Genomic DNA, 27,619 nt, shown 5'->3' on the forward strand with positions numbered 1-27,619 from the left:
AGCTGCGTTGAGTTGAGGTCACACTGTAGACACCAGGCATATATAGTTACATGCTAGTGGTGCACGGTGTGGTTAGTCTGACCTGCTGAGAGACTCCGTCTTCGTCTTCGAATCCTACACAAAATTCTAAGCTCTTCATTAGTATAAGACTTTTACATAACATTACAACAACAGAACTATATATTTTTTTTCCAGTCTTTTGCTTCTCTTGAAAAGATGTGTTTTGTGCTTTACGCCCTTTGAGCCCCAAGGTATCGAATATAGCACGGAGAACAGATGGGCGTTGGGGCCGAAAAGATCTCTAATGGATAGGCCGCTTCCAAACGAAGCAACTGGTGGTTTATGGGGGAAGCTACGTCCAACAGTGGACCTCCTAAGACTGACATGATGATTGTACAAGCGTTCTTTGTAGGACTACATAACCCTGAGAACGTCGTTTTAATACACACTCTCAGCTATTTGTTGTAGCCGACAGATACTCCTCTAGCTCAGTCAACACAAGGAATGAAATGTACCTCTATTCAAGTGCTTCTCATTTCCAGGGACCTTATTGAAATGAAGTCTTGAATGCACCCTTATTAAAGCTGCGTTTTCACAATACAAGTAAAGTGCTTTCGAGTAGTTTTAGATTGCGGGACTACTGAATCAGTCATGGAATATTCAAAAATTAAAATGCTGTAGGAATCATTGTTACTATTGCTCACTGCATGTTTTTTTTTTAGTTTGAATTTACCAACAATGGCTAAGTCATAAGGAATCCTACAAAAGCAGATTTTACCCTCAGTCTTGAGATATCAGCCTTCTATGATATCGCAAGACAGAAGCGTGAAAAATACCGTCTGTCCCACTAGTCCCATTGAGTAGTCCCATCATGGGACAAGTGGCACTAAAACCTACGCCGAAATTGAAATGGTCAGTTGCAATGAACTTAACGAGGACACTCTCGTGCTCACATATATATATAAATAAAAAAAAAAAAAAAAATATTTTCAAAACTTATTTTAACTTATTTTATTTTGTAAAAACTCTTGTGTCACTAAAATCTCTGTACACGATAGTATAAGTACAATGTACACTGATTTTTAGTTAAAAAAAGTATTTATTTTAAGAAATACCTACAGTACCTACTTGGAAAGAACTACCAGAAGTCCCTGCACTAGGCTTCGCCTGTAACGCGGTACATTTTATACCTAGTAGTATTTGGTTAACGAATGTCGGAAAGAATGCAATAAATAACATATTAAGTAATGTGTTGTTACCTTGTTGTTACTTAACCTTAATAATCATGCAGATTTATGAGTTACGTCAAATTACGGCACTTTATCGCCCGCTTTTATTAAGCGACTCACCAACCACCTGTGTTTATCGCTTAAGTATTACCAACACTTAAAAACATCAATCGTTGCAAGTCCGTCGGAATAAAGAAAGATATCCGAGAGATAAAACAGGTCTAAATGATTCATTAACAATAGGAATAGGTAAATGACTAATGCTAGTTTAGTTGGTAACAGGGAACCTCACTAATGTAAAAGACTTAAAATAGCTAAACAAATTGGCAATCCAATTGCGAAATTGAACATATTATGACCACTAATTATTTATATAAGTATGTATCTTTCCTATCTGCATATTTAATTATGTTTATCCTTGCCTAGTGCCCAGAACACAAGCTTTGTATACCTTGGAACTAGGTCAATTGGTGTCAAGTGCTCCGTGATATTTATTATAAACGAAGGTTTGTTTTGTTTCACGCTAAAACGGCTGAACGAATTTAGATTAAAGTTATGTGCATAGTAATAGGAACAAGCTACATCGATTATTCGTTCCGAAAACCCCCCAATTAGAAAATTTTAACAAAATCGTTAGAGCCGTTTTCAAGATCCCCGAAATAAATAAAATATGCCACAATTGCTCATTTAAACATATTAGATAGATAAGAAAAACTTTCATGCATAAAAGTTGAAATTTAAATAGCAATTGTTATTATCTTATTAATTTTGCCAGTGCACAAATAGCTGTTCGAAACGTAGATAATTTTGGTATCTAATAATCAATAAGCAACTCGGAGATTAGATACAGACACAAAACTCCCCATGCTTATCGGTATTACAATGTCAGTCTACTATTTGTCCGTGTTAGTATTGGTTAGGTAATCGTGCAAAAACGTCAACCTACTGCGGAAAAGAAAAACAATAAAACAAGTGCAGTGTTGCAAATTAACAATGGAAACTTTCAAAAAGAATGATTCCGATAGTCTAACTAAAAGACATTTTGCCTCGATACATTCCAGGATACAAAACAAATACGAGCAGATGCAAAGAAGACTAGAAAAATCAAAATCATTTGACTCGATAACCGCGTTGAACGGAGATTTTGTGTTTGTGCAAACAGACAAAGATGCTGATAGTGCAAGCCAACACAGTGAAATTTCGGTCAGTTCTGATGACAAAAAACCACTTCCAACCTTCAACGTAGTCATCGAGGATGTAAAGGGTTATGATAGCTTAGTTCAAGATGCCACCGAATCGTATTCATACTCCGAAACACCGTCTGAAACAGAAAAGAAAATTGAAAGGTTTTTTGATAATCACAATGACAGTTTTCTAAGTGCGAGCATCGAGTCGTAAGTATTTATAATATTTTAAAACCTTTATCAGAAAGTCGATTATTGAGGATTTAATGTTTAAATTGACAGGTTAAATGAATTACCGATTGAGAGCACGCCACCACCATCGCCTACGCCAAAAATTTCAATACGTAACAAAATTGGATCTCGGATAACGGCTGCAAAAGAAAAACGTAAAGACAAGAAGAAAGAAAAAGAGGCAAAAGTCGAAAAGGTCCTTTTCTGAGTATTGTAGTTGAAAATATAATATTATTATGAGACTTCTTTGAAGATATCGCTTTATCATGTCTGTGTTAATTAATTAAAAAAAAAAATTTGTGAGTCAGTCTAATAATAATAAAATATAGTTTAAGTTAAAGATAAATTACTTATTAATTACCCTACATAGGATAGATTGTAATTTAATAAAGCACTTTATTGTCTCTTTATATTAATAAACAAAAATAAAGTGAGCCAGTCATGCGGAAGGGCGGCATCAATGATCAGCTTAGTACCTTCGTGCCCCAAATTAACATACTTGTCGCGAGAGATTTACCTATTTGATTTCTCATTTGTATTCTTGTTGTTGCAGTTGATATTGAGTAATACAACCAGACAAGAGATCACAAAAATATTCAAAAAGACTAAATTAGGTACAGTCACCATTGCACTCATCGAGGCCACAGCACTGGAAACCGAAACAACGGAGGACAAGCCACGCTTGTTATCTTGCCGATTTAAGTAAGAATAAGTTGACGCGAAAATACTTCCTTGTCTATTAATTTTTATTTAACCTTCACAACTTTATTACGCAAACTTTGTTGCTAGTATTACCTAAGTGTTCTCTAAGTTCACGTTACCACGTTAAAATACAATTTGAATTCGTAGAATACGTTGTATATTTTATTAAGATATTCTTGTTTCACAGGTTAGGTTCTGAAAAGTTCAAATCGAAAACTGTTAAAAGCAGCACGTCACCTGTCAAATGGCAGGAATTATTCAATATTAATTTGTACGAGGAAAATATGCTGGAAATCTCCTTATGGGACAAAGACATTTTCCTTGGAAGGTGACTTATTTTGCAACCATAAATTTAATTTGAAATGACAAAATATTTATGATTCCTTTATAGGAATGTTTTTGACGAACAACGGGAAACGTGGAATTGTAATTTTTCAGGAGCATCATAGATCTGTCGGAAACTGAGAAGGAAAAGACGCACAAATTGCGGTTGGATTTGGAAGGAGCCGCGGCGAATGCGCAATTATTCATTCTGCTTACGATAAGCGGCACGAATCTGGACAACGTGATCTTGGATTTTGAAGAATATGATAAACAAAAGAAGCGGGAATGCTTTAGACAAAAACGTGTAATTATGTACTTTTTCATCCAACTATGCTTTAATTTCATCATAACCGCAATAAATACCCGGCGCAAAACGGGACTTTTCTGCTCTAGAGCAGAAAAAATATATGAAAATCCTTTATTGCATTGTTATTGATTTTTTTTAATTGCACCACCAAAGAGGTAACACAAGTATTTTTGCTATAAAATTAGCATGCAATTGCATAGTGTAAAAAAGTCTAATATTAGGTTGGTCAACCTGGCGGTCTTATGAAATTTGACAGATACCTACATAAAATTGTTGCTACCAATCCTACCAAAAACTACCTTCGTGTCGTGCGGTCCCTCTGAAAGTTATACTATTTAATACGAGAGCAAGAGGGACGGTACGATACGAACTTCGAGTTTCGAGTTTCGTAGTAGCCCTGCTGGGCTGGCACCCATCCGAAATTTGACAGATCGCGAGTAAAAAAGATTCCAAAAAACCAATCTTAATTTGATTGCTTAGTAACGATATCTCTTGTCCGCGTGAGCGGTTAGTTCCAATGGAGTGCCGAAAAAGTTTCTCGATGAGGGCTACGGCATAGATGTTGACCATCAGTGGTGTAGCGGTATAGCACGCGGGAAAATACGATTAAGTGTGGCTATAGTCACCAGCTTCAAATATCTGATACAGTAAGGGCCTACGCTTGCTGGCGCGGGTGCACTAGGGATGTGATATTCTACATAAGAAATCGATTTTTAATTAATCGATTGTTTTTTAAGCATGAAAAATCGGTTAATGAATAATCGATTTTTCTTAAAAAATAATCGATTTTGCTATATTTTATCGATTTTTTTTGTATTGTTTTTTTAATTTCAAAATAAACGCAATAGTAAATGTTTGATTAGCAAAATTAATGAAGTAAACTGTTTCAAAAGCACAGAAGGGCTGCCATCGTAGACGAACAGATGATGACGTTAAATGTGATATTATCTCCATGGAAATAGTATTGTTTTATAGTTCGCGCTCCGGGTTATAAAAGACCAGACCTAAGTTCTCCTTTGTACAATTATCTCATTGTTTGACAATTGTGTTTGTTTACTTTTTTTGTACAATAAAGAGTTTACATGCATACATACTTAATGTTGGGGGGGTGGCAGATGAATGAAATGACTATGATTGATTTTTGATTATAAAAAAACGGTTATTAATCTATTATTTTGTAATATTAAAATCGCGTGTATAAAAATCAATTTTTACTTTAAATAAATCGATTTTAATCGATTATTTCCATAATCGATTATTTTTTCACATCCCTGGGGTGCACGCCTGCAGGTGCGGGTACAGGTAAAATTCGTGTCGTAAAAATTTTCAATAGGCGTCCACCCACTTCGTGCAAACCGCGTCATCTAGCGTATTTAGGCCCTAAGGCCGTCTCGTAGGAAAAAATAAATCTAGATTTAGTAGTGAATTCAGGCTTAAGCTTGACAGTTCCATACAATTTGACACTACTAAACTGAGCTTAACGCTAACTCGAGATTTATGTGTTTACTGCAAGTGGGCCTAAAGCGCGCATAAATATCTAATGCGACTCTATTTCTAAGGTCGGTAGGACGTGTCAGATATTTTTGCACGCTCAGCTGTGGCAGATATTAACGCAGGTGACTATACAAATATGTGAAACAAGTGCTATCCCATCGCATTTGGTATAGGTGGTAGGACCTTGTGCAAGGTCCGCCCGGATTGCTACCACCATCTTGCTCGCTAATCCTGCTGTGAAGCAGCAGTGCTTGCACTGTTGTGTTCGGCGTGGAGAGTAAGACAGCCGGTGAAATTACTGGCACTTGAGGTATCCCATCTTAGGCCTCTAGGTTGGCAACGCATCTGCAATCCCCTGGTGTTGCAGGTGTCTATGGGCGGTGGTGATCTCTTACCATCAGGAGACCCACTTGCTCGTTTGCCATCAAGTAGAATAAAAAAAATATTTGACTTGATACGCAACACGTGACGTTTGTGATTAAACGTAAAAGTAATATTTAAAACTCATAATTACGAATTTCTTACAGGCTGACGGACTATTTTTGGAGCGTTGCAACCGTCTCATTTTTCCGGACACTTTTCTGTAAAAATGGCCGAATGTTCTGATACAGTTTTTTAGTTATCTGATAGAAATACAGGAACTCTAACAAATAATCGAAAACAACATTAAAATCTACAGCCAATTCGTAAAAAATGTGATCTGTGCCCTTAGTGTAAGTTTTCGGTTACAAAATACGTCTCGATCGCGTTCGCGTTAAAATCTCAATTTGTATGGAAACACGAACATCGCAAACGTTCCGCTAGAGGCGCTGTTCGTGTTTGCATACAAATTTAGATTTTAACGCGAACGCGATCGAGACGTATTTTGTAACCGAAAACTTACACTAAGGGTACAGATAAATGAGGCGGTTCAAACGCTCGAACAATCGGCCTGACAATACTTTAGTTTAATTGTCCTTCAAAATTAGTATTATTTTCAACTTCAGGCATGGTATCGTCTAAAAGATGACTACAGTGACGTCGGTTGCCTATCTATCTTCGTATACGGAGCGAAAGGATTGCCAGTAAATGATACTTACTGCGTCTTAGAACTGAACAACGACCGACTACAAACACATACGGAGTTCAAAACGAACGAACCTAATTGGATGAGAATAATGAGCTAGTTAGTATGTTCAATACTGTTTAAAGTTAAGATATTGAGGAATAAATATTTGAGATTTCCACTGACGCCACTTGCTATTGTTACAATTTAAACAAGTTATTTTTTTACATTTGCGAACAATGACTTTATAAGTAAATATAAGTGTATACTCTCACTTATCAACAGAAAAATTCCACGGATTTACTAAATATAAAGTTCAATAACAAATATAATAACTTGGTACTAGATAGGGCCCAACTGCTAAGAATGCAATCTATTTTCTTAATTTTGTGACTTTATGTACCTAATTCTATCCAACTCATACATGCTTCATTATTATCACTTGAATTTATTTGAATTTTAGCACAGTGACCGATATCACATCACTTTTAGAAGTTACAGTTCAAGAAGAAAAGAAGTCTGAAATAATAGGAAAAATTTCCATTCCTCTTCTCCAAATAAAAAATGGCGAAAAAAAGTGGTATGCTCTTAAAGATAGCACACAGAGGGAAAGAGCTAAAGGAAATAATCCGAGGATACTTTTAGAAATGAGAGTTACGTGGAATCTCGTAAGTGTTACTTTCGTTTATACCTATACGAGTACGTAAACTAGAAATAAATTTTTCACTTTTCGTGCTCTTTAACTGTATTTATGCTGGGCTAAACAAATGACATAAAATTACTTTTTCATTTCACATGCTCGTAAAGTTCGTGTTTATGCTGAATCTAGGCGACATAAAATGACTTTTATGCTCTAGTGCTCTAGTGCATCTTCGTCTAAGACCAAGGTAATCAGGTGTCAACGAAAAAAAATAAAAAAGTTTTTATTTTTTTATAATTTTCAATTTATTTAAAACTAAACATCAATCCAGCCAATCAAAATAAATCTATAAAACTAAAAATATTTAATAATATATTAATGCATGAAAAATATAAGGTACACAGAAAGTGAACAATTATTGTTTCCACTATTGCTATTTCATTTACTCGCAATCTGAGTGAAATCTTCCTCTAAGACCAAGGAAATCAAGTGCCAACAGCCACAAACAAAAAAGTTTGTATATATTTTTTAATGATTCGTAATTAATAATAATAAATCAACAAAACTAAATTTATACATATACAGCAATGTATGAAAAATAAAAGGTACCCACTTGATGCTGTGTAAAATTTTATTTTGAAACTATATTGTATATTCTTTTATATACTTTCTTTTATACTACTTCAGTAATATAAAGCAGTTTATATCACTCGAGGTTTAGTACAGACTACTAAACTTGCGTGGTTGCTCTTAAATGAACAATCGATTCTACTTTACTCCCCTCGATGAATTAACTACTATTATTACTCTCCAGGCGCGGGCGTCTATACGAGTAATAAATCCGAAAGAAGCTAAATACTTGGAGCCGACAGACAAATTAGACAGGCACATATTCAGCAAGAACCTGTCACGAGCAAAGGCGGTGTGCGCCTGGATTTTGGATGCTTTCAAAGTTATCAAGTGAGTTTTCAACATGAACGACTTTCACTGTAGTGTGTTCTGACGGCTTGTGTTGAGTCGCATCACTGCATCACAAGCTAAAGAGAGAGAGAGAGAGAGAGAGAGAGAGAGAGAGATGACCATCATAACACGACACGACAGACAAATTTGAATTGGCAGGTGTCCATGGCCGACGGTGATTGCTTCCCATCAGGTGACCCGCATTCCCGTTTTCCCCCTCTTATATATTTTTTTTACCACAACTCTATTGGAAACAGCTGAGCGGAGCGAGGATGGGTAAATGAATCATGAAAAATACATTTCTTCCAACACATCCTCGCACATCTCGGGTGGACAGCCTAATAGACACCTAAGAGTCAGATGGAACGTTATCTATACTGGCCAAGTGGCCACTGCAATGCGGTCGAAAGGTTGAGGTACATATTACTCGTGTGTTTAACGTGATAAACTAATACCATATATATAGCTTTTGCTATCATATACTAGCTTTTGCCCGCGGCTCCACCCGCGTGGTATTCGGTTCCCTCGGGAACTGTGCATTTTTCCGGGATAATAGTAGCTTATGTCACTCTCTGGCCTATATACTATCTCTATGCCAAAAATCACGTAGATCCGTCGCTCCGTTACGGCGTGAAAGACGGACAACCACACAAACATACAAATATCAATCCTTTTTCATTACTTACTTACATTATTCTACATTAATCTACATGTGGATAAATATTGTCGATTCGAAACCTTTATTTAAACACTTTTTTTAATGTAAGGGGAGAGTTTACCGTATCGACAGGATGAACTTTAAATGTTTGACAGTTACCATTTTGAATGGGATTCAAACTATCGGTATACTGAATTTCATTTAAATCGGCTCAGCGGTTTAGGCGTGATCGAGTAACAAACATACAAACCTCCAAACATCTTCACAAACTTTCACATTTATTGGCTCTGTGCACGACATTAGTGCCACCTAGCGTCCGCAACTTTTTTGGCTCTGATGCTCTGACGTTTTGAAATTTCATCGCGACATTGTGACAAAAATCAAACCTATAACGTAATTAGGTAATTTATAATACAAAATTACTGATACAATGATTTGGGTGGACATTCATTTTTGGTCATTAAAATTAAATGAGGTAAGTAGAATTTATTAAAAAAGTGTGTTTTATTTTCGTTATGTCAGGGTTTGTTTACTTCATGTTTAGTTGTACCTACTTTTACTGTAAAACGAAAAGATAAAGCTATCTTATTGGTTTCTTTGAATAACAGTAAAATTATATAATTGTTCTTATATCGCTAGTAATAAATTCAATATCGTTTACAGATCAAAATAAGTATCATTTGAAGACCGGTTTTGTGAGTATCACTCAGTATAAAATTTCAACCACAAACCGTTTCATAAGAAAAATTATAGCTGGACATATCCGAGATGTAGAGGAATTAAGAACAAAACAGGGACAGTGTTCAATAATTCAAGCTCGCATCATAACAGAAACATCTATTTCTAAAATTAGGTAGTTAAAGTCTATATAAATTGGTTAATGACAGATTCATATGAGTATGACAGATGACAGAGCCAAGATTATTTCTTCTTTTGGCCACTATGAGCGCTGCGATAGATTTCATTACCTCCACCTAGTACTTCGGACCCTCCCAATAATAGTATTAGAAGGATTATTATAATAGATACATGCGAAAGTTTGTGAGTGAGTACAGTGAGTTTGTTACTTCTTCACACTGAAACGGCTGGACGGATTCGGATGAAATTTAGCAAAAAGTTAGTTTATAACCTGGATTAAAACATAGGCTACTTTTTATCCCGACATTCTCACGGGATAGTGATAAAATCTTGAAATTTCAACCGCTAGTTCTTCAATCTTGAAATTTTAGACAGTTGGACACAACCTCAATAATGATCATGATATCAATTTTGGTGATTCCCAGGGGAATTTTGTAATATCCCGGAATTTCAATTGTAACTACTGTATTTGATGTTATTTATTTATATATACAGAACCATTAACATGTATCTCTTCTAGGACCTGTTTCGAATGGGAGTCAAGAAATTGGAACCTTATAGCCCTGACAGTGTGGCTGGTCATGTGTTCCATCTTCAGAGTATGGATGCTGCCTCTGATACTCCTTGTGCCATTCATCTGGTATCGGCCAGAAAACTACTTCTTGTTTCATTGTAAGTCGCTTTTAATTTTTTAAATGCATCAGAAGCCCAATTCAGACAAAGTCACCCCAGCCTATATACGTCCCACTGCTGGGCACAGGCCTCCTCTCAGAACGAGAGGGCTTGGGCCGTAATTCCCACGCGGGTCCAGTGCGGATTGGGAACTTCACACACACAATTGAATTTCTTCGCACGTATGTGCAGGTTTCCTCACGATATTTTCCTTCACCTTAAAGTTCGTGGTAAATTTCAAATGTAATTTTGCACATATTTTGAAAAACTCAGAGGTGTGAGCCGGGGTTTGAACCCTCGATCCTCTGCTTTTTTGCTTTTTTTTTCGACTGGATGGCAAACGAGAAAGTGGGTCTCCTGATGGTAAGAGATCACGACCGCCCATAGAAACCTGCAACACCAGGGGGATTGCAGTTGCGTTGCCAACCTAGAGGCCTAAGATGGGATACCTCAAGTGCCAGTAGTTTCACCGGCTGTCTTACTCTCCACGCCGAAACACAACAGTGCAAGCACTGCTGCTTCACGGCAGCAGTACTTGCACTGTTGCGAGCGAGCAAGATGGATAGCAATCCGGGCGGACCTTGCACAAGGTCCTACCACGTGCAAAAACTTGCAAACCTGCACCTGCTTGAGAGACCATAGGTCAAACCACTTAAAAATCAAATTCAAATAAAATATTAGACTTAAATACTTCGTTTTTTTTAGCATTAGAAAAAAGGTAAACAATCTTGACGAGTATACCAAAAGCATGTATCACATGTACTTGCTAATTGCTACATATTTGCAGTGACTTATTTTTCAAAAATGTTTTTCAATCCATCCATCCATTCCATTCCATATCTTCCGTGTGGATATCGTAAGAGGCGACTGGGGATATAGAGGTCACTATTGTAGGTACCGTTTTTGTCAAAATTAAAACCTTAAATTACTGAAAGCGATAACGTTATGTGTGCTCTGCCTACCCCATTTGAGAATACAGGCGTGATGTTTGTGTATGTGTGTGTTTTTCAATAAAAAGACACTTCAAGATCGCTTACCTTCTTTCTAATGCTAAAAAACGAAGTATATCTACTTACTATTTGCCAAGTTATATTGTACCTATGTCTCTGAAACCTGATATAGTAGGTATTAGTGCGGCAATTTGCCGGATTGCGTGTTTCAACGCAACTATTTTAATTGTATACATTCCAACAGATGATAAATCACGGAGCGGCACTATACTGCATTATTTCATATATCGGTGGCTGCACAAAACGCTCACGAGAGGTTTAAAAATTAAACAATGTGGAATACTTTGTGAATGCGTGATATGCTATTAAAAAATACTTTGTGCAAATGCGCTCGCTAATATGCACTTCTTACTAACGCAAACTTTTATGTTTAGTGATCTCTTACCATCAACCCACTTGCTCGTTTGCCATCCAGTCGTATAAAAAAAAAAAAAAAAATGAACTAATGACCACTTTTAAGTAAATAAGGCCACAAATAAGTAAATTATGACAAAAGGAAAATTAAAACTAACTTCTTCGAAATCTAAAAAAAAAACTATATTTGCCTACATAACGGGTGGGCCCTTTAACAGGAGCAAATAATTAAAACATAGATCGTACTCGTCAAGCTGAACGACATTAGTTCGGCGACTTTTAAGCGAATCAGCTAGTTCTAATTTTACTGTTGTTTTTACCTTAATTTCTGTACTTGATTTTTTCTGACCAGGAGACCCACTTGCTCGTTTGCCATCCAGTCGATAAAAAAAAAGATAATATTTCGGAAGGGTCTTAAACATTCGGTTTACTAATGTTTCGGCGAATAACGTTTGGCAACCTGTTTCATTTCGCAACTTTTCATTTCCCAACTGTTTAATATATCTGAAACTGTAAATATTTCAGGATTTTTATAAAACTAACCTAACCTAACCTAAAGGGTTCTACACGATGGCCCTGAAATAAATCATGAAATATTTACAGTTTTAGAGTTTTCGAAATGAAAAGTTGCGAAATGAAACAGGTTGCCAAACGTTACATTGCGAAAAGGCAGTACTCGTAAACATTCCTATCGCGTTTGCAATACTTTTCACATACATAAATTTACATTCAAGTTATTACCTACCACAATAACGTTGATAACCTTTTCAACAAAACTTTCATAATTCCACTCGTCCGTCGCACTTCAAACAAATCCCCATTGTTTATTAGCTCTCTAAATAAACCAATAAACTCGGCAATTTACGGAGCGTTGCAAATTTTCAATGATCAGATGAAATTATTCATTCAGCGAATTCGCCGCAAATGGCCCCATTGTACGTCTATTTTGATAAATCCGTCCGCTGCGGAAATGACATCTGCTCTCTAACATCTAAACTACGTTATTTATCTTTACAATACGCAAATCTATTATTTATGGGGGTATTTATGAACAAAATATCCTTTACCTGTGGCATTTCAACTTAAATTTCGGAGTTTTATAAAATTTACAACAATTACATCATGGCCTTTAGTTACATTACCTACATGAAATATACTCGTATGCATGCGAAATTTCATTCCTTGCTCGTTTGCCATCCAGTCGAATAAAAAAAAAAAAAGTTACGGTCAGGATTTTGGAATTTAACGGTCACGACTCCTTCAGAATGCATTAGAGTGACGTGAGAAATTATGTAGAACTTGTTTTTTAACGTTCTTTATTAGCAAAACGTTTGCTCAACCAAATCGAAGATTTTTTTTTAAGTGTCGTACACCAAATTTCATACAAAACCGTCAAGCCGTTTTGCGGGGAAGTGTACGCATACACAAAATCTCGCATTACTGTTATTATTATTATTGACAACCGGATGGCTAAGTGGTTAACCTGACTACGAGGCTTGAAGTCCCGGGTTCGATTCCCGGCAGGAGCAGATATTTTGTATATGAATAATACGAATGTTTGTTCTCAGGTCTTGGGTGTGTAATATGTACTTAAGTATGTATTTATCTATATAAGTATGTTTATCCGTTTCCTAGTACCCATAGTACAAGCTTTGCTTAGTTTGGAACTTGGTCAATGGTGTCAAGTGTCCCATGATATTTATTTATTATTAGTAGAATCAAAGGAAAATTATACTTTTTACTTTGTTCGGCTTTTATGTGAAATTATAAATGTGCTTAACGCATTCACTGCCTCCGACGCATATATGCGTTTTCAGAACTTCGCCCAGTGCCGCTGTCATAATTAGTCATACATTTTGAACGCACATGTGCGTCGGTGGCACCTGTGGAAGTCAGGTGGCAGTGAATGCGTTAAGTATGTTTTTTGTTACATTTTAGGGAGAAAATACTTCGTAGAAGACGAAACAGCACTGGCAGAACAAAAAAACGAAAAGGTGTATAAAACTCGCTTTTTAAAGAACTGTACTTAAACGCAAAAACGTAATTTAACTATAAAATGGTTCTATCTATTATATGAAAATGAAAGGAATAAGTGAAAGCAGCTTATAAAGATTTATTGTTGCTATTTCTAGGAAGAAAAGACATCATTGAGACAAAAAATAAACAGTCTACAAGAAATGGTTCAGTACGTGCAGAATTTCATTGGACAATTTGCTAGCTACGGTGAAAATATTAAGAAGTAAGTCCATAGCCTATTGAGTTAAACAAATGAAATTAAGCTTCTTGTAATTATAGCCAAACTACCTACTTTAGCAGGTATATGACAAGTATAATACATGTAGTAATATTTCCGATTTTGAATTTTAGTAGATAAATTACTATTTTCCTGATTTTAAAATGAACATGTTTAAGCATAAAAAGGTAAACACGTACACTCAAGAGCAATTACTTATACTACAGGTCACTAACATATCTAAAATGAAAACTAAGGCAGTTAACTCATTCGAAAGATTGCGAAAAATCATTTACAAAATCGATAACTACTGAAAATTTAACTTTTGACCATAAAACTATCGGCTTTATTGAAGATACACGTTACTAAATAATGTTTTCCGAGAGCAACTGCACGGGAGTCTAAAAAAAACTCAAATTTCGATAGGCGTGCGTGTCACTAATATTTTAAGAATTCCTTCAATTTCTTCAGGGATCATCACACCCTGATTTGACGACAATGGGTCAAACTAAAGAAACAACAAAAAAATAGCAAAAAATGAATTTTCAAAATCGGTCAAGTATAGGTCTGTGGTCTAGCCGTCTTCGAGAAAAGTGGAGGACATAAAAGTAGTGACCCCGAATGTTTCCACTCGACTGTATTATTTATTGCTTCTGTTATGATTTAATCAAAAAAAGAATTTCGAATTATTAAGTTACTTTGCGAATTCCGGAAGTATTCGAACAAATTGAATCATGACCCAGGTTGGAACGTTTGTGCTACTAATGCCATGTTGACATCATCAATAGAGGTGTACAATCACCAGCGCCAATATATGACATAACCAAGCGTGCATAAATATCAGAACGACTCTATTTCTAAGACCGTTAGGACGTCTCCGATATATTTGCACGTTCCGCTGAGGCAGATATTGATGCAGGTGACTGTACCTATGAAAAAGGAAATTAACAACTAACATATGAAATTTTCTTATGTTTTCCAGCTTATTCAACTTTACTGTACCGTTCCTTAGCTGCCTCACCATCGCCATTCTCCTCGTTATTTCGTTGGTGATGTATCTCATTCCAGTCAAATATATTTTCATGTTCTGGGGTAAGTTCCTAAAAATAGTTATCGTAACCGTGTTTTACTCATTTCCGATAACTTCGTCATAGCGCGCTCACAGAAACTACCGAAAAAGAGTTTTTTTTTACATGTACATACGCTCTATCACTTTGCGACAATAACTGTTTTAATAGTTTGGTTTCAATATTTATTCTTAATCGCAACATTCTTAACAGAAATTGAAAATACAAACTGAAATATAGATGCACAGAAAAACCAGAAAAATAAGACCAGCACTGGGAATTGAACCCAGGTCCTCGGTATTCCGTACCGCGTGCTATACCGCTACACCACTAAAAAAAACAAAAAAATTGGAATTAAAATAAAAAATACAAAAAGATTCCAAAAACCAATCTTAATTCTTAACAGAGCGGTTGGTTGTGGCCGTTGGTTAAGGAATAGTCACTAACCTTCTTGATAACTTTCTTAAGAAAATAATTTGGAGGTTGCCCTTTGCCTTCCGCACCATAGAGCTGGAGTCCAATGTCCGTAGTTAACACTAAAAAGCGCTACTGACTCACTCGCACAGGTCTCTTAGTTTAATCGGTTTTACGAAACCCACTTAATTTTAATTAACAATTAAGTACCTTAACCTTTAATTACCTTTATTTAAGTTTATTTATCCTTTCCAGGTATCCACAAGTTCACGCGAAAAATTCTTCGTCCGAACAGAATACCGAATAACGAGATATTAGATTTGCTCTCTCGAGTGCCTGATGACGAAATTTTGGTAAGGAATTTTAATTAATTTCACTGCAAGCAGCTAAAAATTACATCATGACAAAGTTTTTAAACGACCGCTAACCATCGATTAAATATATCATCACAGAAACAAGTTCAATAATAATAATTTATTTATTTAAATGTTATTTTCTTTTCCAGCTTGACTGTCGAGAGTTACCCTTAGAAGAAACTTCGGATGACAATGTTAAGTTTTAAAATGATCTGGTTCTTTTTACGATTATTTAAAGTACGAGCCCTAATATTACATTAACCGAAAGATACTTGTACCATCATCAGCCAAATATGTGGTCTACCACCCTAAAGTTGATAATTGTTTGCATGCCATAAAACAATAACGCCAATAGACGTGTCTGTTAACTTGAAAGTTCGACTTAGCGACATATTAATTTGATAGGAAATTGTTTAAAAATTGATAGACCACTTTGGGTGATGGTTGTACCTATTAGCGATGAAAACTGTTGGATGAATACTAATTATTTAGTTAAATTAAATGTTTAGTAATAAATAATACTTTATAATTACCAATTATTGTTTTAATTAGAACAACAGCTACGAGTATGGCGATTAACTTAACAGCTCCGCTGTCCTTACTAGGTACTTGTCATCAACATGTGAACTGTTTATAAATAATTAGTTTTCTAATTTTTCCCCCTGACATGATCGTTGTCCAGTAATGCATCCATCGTCTTCGTCATTAAAGATAAAACCACACATGAACTACATTAATGTACTTATCTTGTTTTCTGCTAAAAACCTCTTTCCGCTAAAAAATTTTTGGTTTAGCTAGGTAAATTAGTTCAGTTTATTGATAATGGATCCTTTTCTTCGGAGAAACGAATAAAACCTACCATTTAGATATTTTTCTTACCATTAAAATAATGTCAATGATACACCCCACGAGTAGCGTAAAAAAATTTATAACATGAAATTTAACCAACTAAAAAAAAACCACGAAAATAATTTTCTAACAGTCTGAAGTCGGTGCCTCAGCACGAGCCAGCAGGAGTAGACCTATAGTCGTCTACCTCACCTACATACTAGGTACTTATATATTGGGTTTCAATCACTCTTACCGGCTCATGCTTATGCACCGAGTTCAGACTGGTAGACAAATATTTTCATGGTTTTTTGTAGTCGGTTAAATTTTTTGTTATATTTTTTTTCGCGCTTTTAAGTGTAAATAATCTAAGATACAATAGTTTAATGTCAACTGCTCGTCACCTTTTACGAAAGATTGCTTTTTCCGATGCAGAGACATTCATTATTGAGGAGTCCTGGTACTTCACCACCCGTTCCATTTCACTATATACATTATGACGAGCATAAATTGCTTAGCAACTGTGTTAAAGTAATTGAAATTCAGCCCGTGAAGTACTTGTTATTGAGTAGCGGCTACGTTGGTCAAATGTGGTCTTCATCATCAGTATATTTTTTTCATCAAATGATTTTTTTTTCAAGTACTCTTACTAATGCGCGAGTTACTACTAAATGTATCCAAATTACCATAGGTGTCCCTATAATATTTGAAGAGTTCCCTCGATTTCCTTAGGATCCAATCATCAGATCCTGATTTGGTGCTTATGGGACCTAATTCAAGGCATTCCTATATAACGAGCAAGTGGGTCTCCTGATGGTAAGAGATCATCACCGCCCATAAACATCTGCAACACCAGGGGTATTGCAGATGCGTTGCCAACCTAGAGGCCTAAGATGGGATACCTCAAGTGCCAGTTATTTCACCGGCTGGCTTACTCTCCACGCCGAAACACAACAGTGCAAGCACTGCTGCTTCACGGCAGGATTAGCGAGCAAGATGGTCGTAGCAATGCAGGCGGACCTTGCACAAGGTCCTACCGACCTACGAACGAAACATTTTTTTACAAATCGGTTTATAAACGACGGATTTCTGAGGTAACAAACATAAATCATAACGTCCTCCTTTTTTGAAGTCGGTTAAAAATAGCTTAACGCGTTTAATAGCAATAAATTGTTTATCATATAAATCTTACTTACCACGTGCGTGCGCGCTTACGTGCGTGCGTGCATATGTGTATGAGTGTGTGTGCGTGCCTGCGTGCCAGCGTGCGTGCGTGCGTGCGCGCGTGCGTGCGTGCATGCGTGCGTGCGTGTGTGTGTGTTGTTACTTTTTTACTTTTGTTGATCGGGTTTGCATGAAAATTGGTATGTCGATGACACTATGTATGCTTGAACCTCGTAGGCTATTTTGTATCCCGATATCCCCACGGGATAGAATCTCAAAACCTTAACCGCTAAGAGAAGACACATTAAAATTCTAGTAGTGTTCTTTATACGACTAATATGAAGATTAAGATGTAATTGTTGGGAAGTGTCATGGGAATTATGTAAAATTGCGGAATTTCAATTAAAAGTAATACATACCTACTTAGTGTCAAAGATTAATTTAAGTAGTCTTACTTAGGTCTCCTGTTCATCTATAATGCTACGCTTGTGGCTAATTTGCAAGTACTGCATGTTAACAAGGGAACCATCCATATGTCAATTCGACGTGAACTAGGACAATATGCTAACCGTTGGGTGTACCTAGGTACACGACAATATATATCACTGAATTATTTGTCGACTGACTGCGCCTCTATTTCATTTAGTATCAGTGATAAACCAGAGTCGAAGAACAAGCTGTGAACAATGCATCACTAGATTTGAGTTCTTTACTTTCGATTTTCCTTTGTAGGTACCTACTACTTTTTGTTCTGTTTGTATTCTTAAATTGAAAATATTATGTGCAACGAAGAGTCTAAAAACATACCATACCTTTATTGTTATATACATACACACTGGTTTATTTTTTAACCCCTGACGATAAAAGAGGGGTGTTATAAGTTTGACCGCTATGTGTGTCTGTATGTGTCTGTCTGCGGCACCGTAGCTCTTAAACGGGTGAACCGATTTGAATACGGTTTTTTCAATTGAAAGCAGGTTTTCTAGCGATGGTTCTTAGACATTTTTTATCAAAATCGGTTTAGCGGTTTTTTAAATATTGAACTTTGAAGTGACAAACTTTTTGTTGCTTAGGTTATAATTCGACAAAATGCAAGTAAACTTAGTTTTTAAGTTTTTTGCTGACTGTACTTAGTTATTTGTTGACTGTATTTGTATTGAAAATACAAACTGAGACATGGATGCACAGAAAAACCAGAAAAAGAGACCAGCGCTGGGAATCGAACCCAAGATGTATTTGTATTGTCATCCAATATATATGTATTTTATATAAGCCAATATGAGTACTGGACGTAGAGATAAGTACCACTGTTCTGAACAATTTTGTGTCAAATGCTGTCATTTTGAAACATTAACTTTAATCTTTATTTTATCAAAATACTCTGAATAGGCAATGCAAAGACGTAAATTATTATCAGATAATCATTAGCAATTCTGATAAAACCAAATATCAAACAATTATAATGTTTGATTTCTTTAAAATGTTATAGTTTTTGTTACGTAATTATGAGTCCTTAATTTGAAGGTGAATATCAACAATATATACAACAATATATAATATCAAAATAAAATTCAAAAAAAAAAATGTTTATTAATTCGTAAGTAAATATCAGAAATAAATAAAACGACTAAATAAACCTTACAAACTACATCACGTTTTATTCATACATACTATTCTACAACACTGCAACTATTACATTTTTAGGTTTATACATTGATATAAATTATATTTTTTATTTAATCACAGGCCATGACACACTACTTGTACAATATTTCATCACAAGACAGTGAAATTAATTTAATCGTATAATTAATTCAAACCGCGATATCTTTTCCGAGTCTTTCAAATTCGTTGGCGAAGTAAACCATATCCTTATGGTCTAAGGCAGAGTTCTGGAAAACGATGCGGAAAAAGTTGACCAGATCACCTTGCGGCTGGTAAGTGACCATCATACTTCCTTCCTTTATCATACGTTCCTTTATTTTTGGTGCAACCTTATGCAATCTTTCTTTATAATCCGTGTCGTTTTCGCGGCCGCGAAGGCAAATTGGTACGTACCAAAACATGACGTTGGTGCACTCAGGTTGGTCGAGCACCAGCCGGAAGCCGTCGCGCTGACGGATATGTTCTAAGAAGAACGCGGCGTTATCAAAAATCTTATCGATGTGTCTTTCGAAACCTTCGGTGCCTTTTGCTTTCCACATGAACCAGAATTTAAGGACGTCCGCCCTTCGACCGCACTGGATGTGTTTGTCGCCTGTGTCGTATGAAGTGTCGTAGAATTTGTCCTTCTGAAAGAGGTACTTGGCATTGCAAGAGTGTCCCTCCTTGAGTACGTTCTTGTGTCGAATTAGAAACGTGGAGCATTGTTGCGGGGCTGCCAAGAGCTTATGGGGGTTCCACGTCACAGAATCCGCCCTGAAATTTGAAAACATTCGCTTAAAATTATCTCGTCATCACAACTCTTTGTTAAGTATTCAAATAAATTGCTGATTTAAATCCAATTTATATTTAATTTAAATCCAAGGGCATATTGACCAATGTTTCATTATTTGATGACGCTATTGAATACATAAATGAATATTTTTTACAATTCAAATTAGCGTTTAAGATTTAGCGCGATGTTGGCTCAAGCGGTACCGTAAATGTCACCCCGATACCGTGACCCACCGCATGACCCTGTAGAAATAAATGTGATAATTGATTTTAGATCATGTAAATTCTACTAAACCCGGATTTTTAATACCATGGGAAAAATGTAAACAAAGGTGTTGCCGTTATCAAAAAACATTTGCAGAGTTCAAGATATTTTATTCTTTCTACATTTGCCAGAAATCGACTTCCCATTAAAAAACTGTATTTCTTAATCAAGATAAAATATTTTAATTTACTGATGAAAATCTTTACCTTGGTATTTACTACGCTTTGATATATTAATATACAAAGAGAGTACTGTTTTCGTATGCATAATTTATTTATTGGCCTGGTATTATCCGGGTTTTTAAGCTGTGGGCCGCTTGACGCGAGACGTCACTCAATGCACTAACATTCAAGACTGAATTCGTAATCGTTTTCCAGTGACTCTTGTTTTGGTTTTTTTTTTTTACTGGCGACACTGTTATTATATTTTTATTGTAGTTGAGTTCTTCATTGTTACGTTTTCCGATGTTTTTCGTTCATTTTTGTATGAAAGGACGGACTCCGGTCCGTGTACTTCTTGGTCAATAGACGATTTGTTAGTTGTCTCTCATAAAAACGGCTCTTTTATCGAAAATAGAAGAAAACATGGCAACAACAGCACTTTATATAATATTTATAGCGGGCCCATACCCTGAAATCTCCTGAAATGTCACTTTGACAATGACGAAACTTTGTTTAAATTTTTTCCGTGGAATTAAAAATCCGGGTTTAATTTGAAGAAATATGTCAACCCATGGAGCCGCCAAACTCGTAGCAGCAAAACAAAAAAAAGATTTGAAAAATCTGACTAACAGCAGCCTGTGAAACGCGTTGTAATCGTTTTCACAGGAATTGATTGCGCATGAAGTGGTAGTCCGCATTCGGGCAATGCCGTCAATTTTCATCCGCTCCGCCAGTCGTTTGTCTACGTCCGGACTTCGCAGTGCTTTTAGTGCATTGTGAGAGCTCTGAATATTATTCCTATCAATTCCCTTTCTGTCGCTTTTCGATTTCCAAAGCCTAGACCGACAGACGAGAAACGAACGAGACGTACTTCATTGTTAAAGTATATTTACGACTGAGACTGAACATTAATACAGGATATATAATAAGCAGAAATATTGTTTAAAGTAAAAGCACTCACAGCTCAATTCCATTCAATAAATGTCTGTGCTTCTTAGACATTAAAGCACCGCCTCCCCACGCAGCGTCCACATGCAACCAAACGTTGTATTTCTTACACAACGCAGATATCGGGACTATAGGATCAAAAGCACCGTAAACTGTGGTTCCAGCAGTTGCCGTAACCAGGAACGGAGTTGCTCCATCTTCAATGGACTCTTCAATTTTTTTCTCTAGGTCATCCACGTCGATCTTGCCAAGCTTGTCAGTTTTTACTAAGATGCAGTTGTCGTTTCCGATTCCCATGAATGCAGCTAGCTTCTTAGTGGAGTAGTGGGCCAGTTCCGATGTAAATAAAACCAGACGTGGCACGGCATATACACCTTTGCTCTGAAAACGTTCAATCAAGGCTTAATTTAGAAAATATGCGAATTTCATTCCGTACTCCAAAATTAAAAACATGTGGGGTGAGGGCACCAGTCATGGACAGGAACCAATAATGGAATATTTTTTCCGCTAACCCAATATTAAGAAACGGACGCTACTTTTTCTAAAACTAATAACACTTATGTGCAGATAACTGATGATCATAACTGGTAAAGTTCATGAATGGTGAGCTATAAGGCATTGAATCCTTGCTGTCCATTACTGGATACTACTGTGCTTAACATGTCCATGATTGGTGACGTCCACCCTGTATAATATTAAAAATACGACTAAATTTTAGAGGAATTAATTAATTATCTTGATAAAGTAAGAAAATAAGAGATAAATGGTAATAACGGCATGGATTGATACATTATCTCAATAATCTGCACGTATCATCTACAATTATGCAATTATGGCATTGACCCCAGCAAGAAAATGCACTGCGACATCAAGATCAACGAACTCGAGTAAAGCAGATTATTGTTTGTGTTTCTAGGTCTTATTTTCCAGACGAGGTCAGTCACGATTGCGCAAATTATCCAGTTATTAAGACAATCTGTTGGCTACAGCAGCTTGAACATTCTAGAAAAATCGCGAGGTTAATTCCATTGATGGCTTACATTTAAGTACTACGGAATATAATGTTTGGTGTCAAATTGTGCCAAGTATTATGATCAAGAAATCATTATTAGTGTCACGAAAGTATTGGTCTCATTGCCAGTAATTAGCGACAACTATGTTATTTTGTGTCCTTGTGACAAATTAACAATTTCAATATAATTTTACTGCATATGTAGCTACTAGTGAATGTATTTAAAAAATGTACATAAATAAATATCCTTAGACAATTTACACCAATTGACCTAGTTCCAAACGAAGCAAAGCTTGTACTAATGGTACCTACTAGGCAACGGATAAACATATATACTTATATAGATAAATAATACATAAATACATAATTAAAAATCCAAGATTCAGGTCACATTCGGTCAGGTTAACATTCGTTTTATTCATACCCGATCGAACCATGGACCTCAAGCGTCATGGTCAGATTCTCTAACCACTTGGCTATACGGTCGTCATATAATACTTATACCTTAGAATTATTATTATGTTTTAATTTTCGTCAGTTAATTTTTCGCGAAAACTGTCCCACAGATGCAATCCGTATTTAACTAACAATCAGGTAGCTTTTTATCATGGAATGTTCTCGCAGACAAAATGCCTACGAGCGAAGAGAAACGTTTGAGCGATATATTGTCTCTTACGGCTAAACCTAAAGAAAAAAAATACCAAAATTTCGCTGGTAATATACAACGTTAACGTTTATGGGTGAAGACCAAATAGTTGCACACCTGTTAAAGCTGCGTTAGCAGGTAGTTAAGTTACCATGAACTTTTTCCATTGTGACACATAAATTAATAATACATTTGTATGGATAATTTTCGTGACACAATGGAAAAAATTAACAGTAATTATAAATACCTGCTAACGCAGCTTTAACAGGTGTGCAACTTTTTGGTCTTCAACCTTATATGACTATATCACGTCACTGAAGGGATTCCACGTTTTAAATACCATAATACTGTAACGAAGACCGCTACGACGCTATTTTGAGCCTCTGCTCTTTAGTTGCTATATAAGCTTACATCACATCTTATTTTTTTTTCGTAGCTGCCACAATATTCATTTTATTTAACATGAATTTAAAGTACCTACTCCTAATTATTTTTATTTCAGCATGTAAAACTAAAGACAAATTAATCATAATATTATTATTTTTATAAATATCAATTTTTTTTTAATAAAAGTAGTTGGGGGGGGGTTAACCGAAGCATAGATGGGTATGCATGTGTGTGTGTGTGTGTGTGTGTGTGTGTGTGTGTGTGTGTGTGTGTGTTTGTGTGATTTGTGTTATAGTGAGATTATAGCTTCTAATTCTGCTGAATTACAAGCAATGTTAATTTAAAAGCACCGCCAACTCAGCCCTAGATGAAAATAGAGCGAGATTGTCTTCACCGCTTTCGCGCCTCTCAGAAGGCGCCATGATAATTTTATCTTCATGGAAACTGGAGATTGGCGCTCCTTGCCATCTGGCGGCTAAAGCGACCGCTCCCATTGCTCTACCCTAGGTAGGGTTGCCAACTATACTGTTAAAAACAGTATTATACTGTTTTCACTACAGTATACTTTTTACTGTTGAACTAAAGTAAAGCATGCAAAATACTGTTTTCAGCATCACACTAAGTCAGTGCCGCATAGTCAGAATAGCGGTGTTTCAGAACGAATCTGTCAATTTATCTTAGTTTTAGTTTGGTTTGACGAGATCTATGAGGCTTTTAAAAATGATACTAAATTGATAAGTAGTGCAAGAAACATCCAAAAATTTGTCTTTAAAACATGAAATGAAAAAAATACTGGTCATTTTTCTACAATACAGTTTATTTCCCTTCTCAGATCTAAATATACTTTATTTCTTGTAAAAAAAGTTGGCTACCCTAACCCTAGGGCCGGCGCTGTTTTTGCTCAGGGGCCTCAGGGAATCCACAGCTAACATTGACCGTGTGTTATGAAAAATAGCAGACAACCTGCAGAATTGATATAGTAATAGCGCCCGTCATTTTGAAAACATAACCCTGTACCGTACAATAGAGACTTCCTTATATTTTTAATAAAAAAAATTTTTTTTTATTTATCTTGCCATAATTTATATAATTAGGTTATGGGCAAAATCACTTTCACGATTTAAAAAGAAGGATTAAAATTGTTTCCAAATTTTCAATTGTGAGTGCATAACGACGTAAATTTAGGGCAGTCGAAAAAGTTCGTTCACAGTCTACAGATGTCTTAGGACATATTTTTAATCGTTGACATTGGTATAGGTACGTTCTTCCAATATGCTTGTGGCTCAGTGCTAATTTTCTTCTGCATTTCATTTACGGTAACGTTATCAGGATATCTGATTAAAATTGCTTGAAATTTTAATATTAGTCTAGATATAATTCCAAGTATATTTTGTAAAACGTATATCGTCTACTACTTATTTTAAGTAATTAGCTTATCTGTAACTTTGGGTTTTGTAGTTCAAGATTTTTTTGCAGGATTCCTCACGATGTATTCCTTCACCGTAAAGCTCGTGGTTTTTCAAACGTAATTTTGTACATGAATTTCGAAAAACTCAGAGGTGTGAGTCGGGGTTCGAACCCATGATCCTCTGCTTGAGAGGCCATATGTCAAACCACTAGCTAGGCCATCACGGCTTAAACCTATTTATTGACATCTTATTTATACTGGCAATTAATAGGTGATATTTATTTATTTATTTAATTCAGAAACAAACAGTCGTTTACAAACATTCGTTTTTTAACTCGTGATATTAGTTTCCGCTAATTGAAGTAACGGTTAAAGTTCCGAAAAGGTTTAACTTAACGGAACTATCCTCCTGAGACCCGACGTAAAATTTCTGTTTTCACAAATTGAACCGAACATCAATCAAGTAAAGTTCAAATTATTATTGTTTTATGTCCTCACTTGACCGGGTTACCCAGCAGGGCTACTACGAAACTCGAAACTCGAAGTTCGTGTCGTGCGGTCCCTCTGACACTTTATACTATTTAATACGAGAGCGAGAGGGACGGTACGATACGAACTTCGAGTTTCGTAGTACCAAGCCCTGCTGGAGGCTATATTGAAATATGGAACTACTGTAACGATTGACACGGAATAAAAATGTTATATTAAGGAAGTTAACAGAATACTTAAATATTAATTATCTTAAAGTAGATTTAAACTAAGAAAATAATAGAGTATACCAAGGTTTATTCAAAGAACTTGCACGCAATCGTGTATCGAGGTTAAGGTGACTACCGAATGCTATGTTTCCTGCACTAACCACAATCAACCAATCTCAGTTGGTATAATAATTGCAGATTACCTGAGATAATACCCGCGCCTAATTAAATTATAGGTTAATTTGAGTTATTTCAATGGCCTAGAAAGTCTAGATTGTCTTGGAACTAACATAGTTTTTAACAAACGACGGCACGACACGATTCATTTTAACAACGGCCGATTTTAAACCGTACCTGCAGAACTCTCGTCAGTCTATAATGGGAAACTTACACTCATCCGATCAGCCAATTTTTTCCTGAAACCCCGTTTTCTAAACTACCCTGACTGAAAATGGATGTCGAGACTTTATGTAGATATAGCAATCTAAACACTACACTCATGCATATTTAGTGAATTGGTTCAGAACATTCATATTGCATGTAGATAAAAATTGCGCAAGAGCTGGAGAAGATTACAACTGCCTGTCATTAATGAAAAGTTTGATTAAGTAGCCGTTCAGATGTCTGTAAGTATGTAAGTAAGGTTCCCTTAAAATAACATGTCCAGTTCGCTCAAACGCCAAGTAAATATATAGTAGGGATTTTTTCATATGAAATCAGCAATTAATTAAACTCTAGGACATACTTGATGATAAAATACGTCTATGCAACAAAGAAAAACTAACAGAATACCTTTACCAAATCGTATAACTATACAAAATACTCGTACGATATACCTCATCTAATTACTAACCTTAACTTCAGGATAGAAGTAATAACGAGCGCAGCTGATAGCATATCCGTTGGCAATTGATCCTCCAGGACAGAATATTCCATCGCCCTCTCCATCGGACCAGCCGACAAACCGCCTCATCTCACGAAGAACATCTTCTTCCATCAGAGTAAAGACTGGTGCCACTTCATACGTGTAGACGCTTGGGTTGAGCGCATCCGTCAACCACTGTCCAATCAGACCATAAGGGTCCACCGAGGAGAACAGCTGATTCACAAAATATGGATGGGCTGTGTTGACCGAATAACGTGCAACCTGTTTTAAGACAAATAATATATTATTTAAATATCATTAGTACCTAATTAGAGCAGCACCAGATAATATTATATCATTATTTAACCAGACAGTTTCTTCCAAATCACTAGCACACTCACATCAGCAATAATCCCAAGGAGATGGTCGTGAGACAGCGGTCCTTCTCGAGGCTTCAGATCTATAGCTTGCTTGATTTGCTCCGGAGCAGCCCATTCCACCACCTTAGAACTCCTTTGAGACCTTCCAAAGACAACTCTGTCTACCAACAGATCCACGGCGCGCCGAATAAAGTCCTCGTGCTTCGTTCTGTCTGCGATACTCTGGAACGAGGAATCATCTTTCCCTCTGTCTTCACCACCAACCACGATGATGGTCGAATCGGCAGGCATCGTGCACGGTCTATCTTTCACTTCACTTTCAATCGTTTCATTCACGGAAATTAAAGTTAAAATAAAACCATTTAGTACTTTTGAGTCGGTCGACGTTACGAGTGGCCGCGAATGCTGAGCGGTTTTAGCCCGTCGCTCATTGCGTAGCCTTCTTAAATACTGACCGGCATCAATTCACTTTGTAAGGTTAAAATGTTTTATTAGCTCTATTAAAATCTATACAAATTAGGATCTATTCCAAACCATGGAGTACGATTACGAATGGAACAACTCAGATGTTTGCCATAATCGGGCGAAGCATGAATAATTGAAATGGAAATTTTATTGGGAGGTAATTATATCGCTAATTTTAATAAAAGGTCGTTATTATAACAGCATCATAACGTTTATAT

At 36.2% G+C, this 27,619-nt stretch overlaps 2 protein-coding genes across 3 annotated transcripts; one reads left to right on the forward strand and one right to left on the reverse strand.

Moving 5' to 3' along the window:
- Positions 1 to 2,130: 2,130 nt before the first annotated feature.
- LOC141430574 (multiple C2 and transmembrane domain-containing protein-like) lies at positions 2,131 to 16,263 on the forward strand. Of its 2 annotated transcripts, XM_074091346.1 has the most exons (14): positions 2,131 to 2,623; positions 2,696 to 2,840; positions 3,198 to 3,346; positions 3,534 to 3,674; positions 3,785 to 3,974; positions 6,458 to 6,636; positions 6,980 to 7,184; positions 7,971 to 8,116; positions 10,153 to 10,304; positions 13,607 to 13,662; positions 13,801 to 13,907; positions 14,884 to 14,993; positions 15,638 to 15,735; positions 15,888 to 16,263. In XM_074091346.1, exons 1-14 carry the CDS (start codon positions 2,223 to 2,225, stop codon positions 15,942 to 15,944), a joined length of 2,136 nt encoding a protein of 711 aa, XP_073947447.1. In that variant the 5' UTR covers positions 2,131 to 2,222; the 3' UTR covers positions 15,945 to 16,263. The 2 variants fall into 2 exon arrangements, with proteins under 2 accessions (XP_073947447.1, XP_073947448.1); XM_074091347.1 differs by lacking the exons at positions 13,607 to 13,662; positions 14,884 to 14,993; positions 15,638 to 15,735; positions 15,888 to 16,263 and having other exon boundaries at positions 13,801 to 13,889.
- Positions 16,264 to 19,305: 3,042 nt separating this feature from the next.
- On the reverse strand, positions 19,306 to 27,363 carry b (glutamate decarboxylase-like protein black). Its single transcript, XM_074091348.1, has 4 exons — positions 26,958 to 27,363; positions 26,545 to 26,838; positions 21,554 to 21,921; positions 19,306 to 20,148 (listed from the first exon to the last, which is right to left on the reverse strand). Exons 1-4 carry the CDS (start codon positions 27,225 to 27,227, stop codon positions 19,545 to 19,547), a joined length of 1,536 nt encoding a protein of 511 aa, XP_073947449.1. The 5' UTR covers positions 27,228 to 27,363; the 3' UTR covers positions 19,306 to 19,544.
- Positions 27,364 to 27,619: the final 256 nt, after the last annotated feature.

Source organism: Choristoneura fumiferana, chromosome 8 (assembly GCF_025370935.1).
Source record: "Choristoneura fumiferana chromosome 8, NRCan_CFum_1, whole genome shotgun sequence".
NCBI classification, from domain to species: Eukaryota; Metazoa; Arthropoda; class Insecta; order Lepidoptera; family Tortricidae; genus Choristoneura; species Choristoneura fumiferana.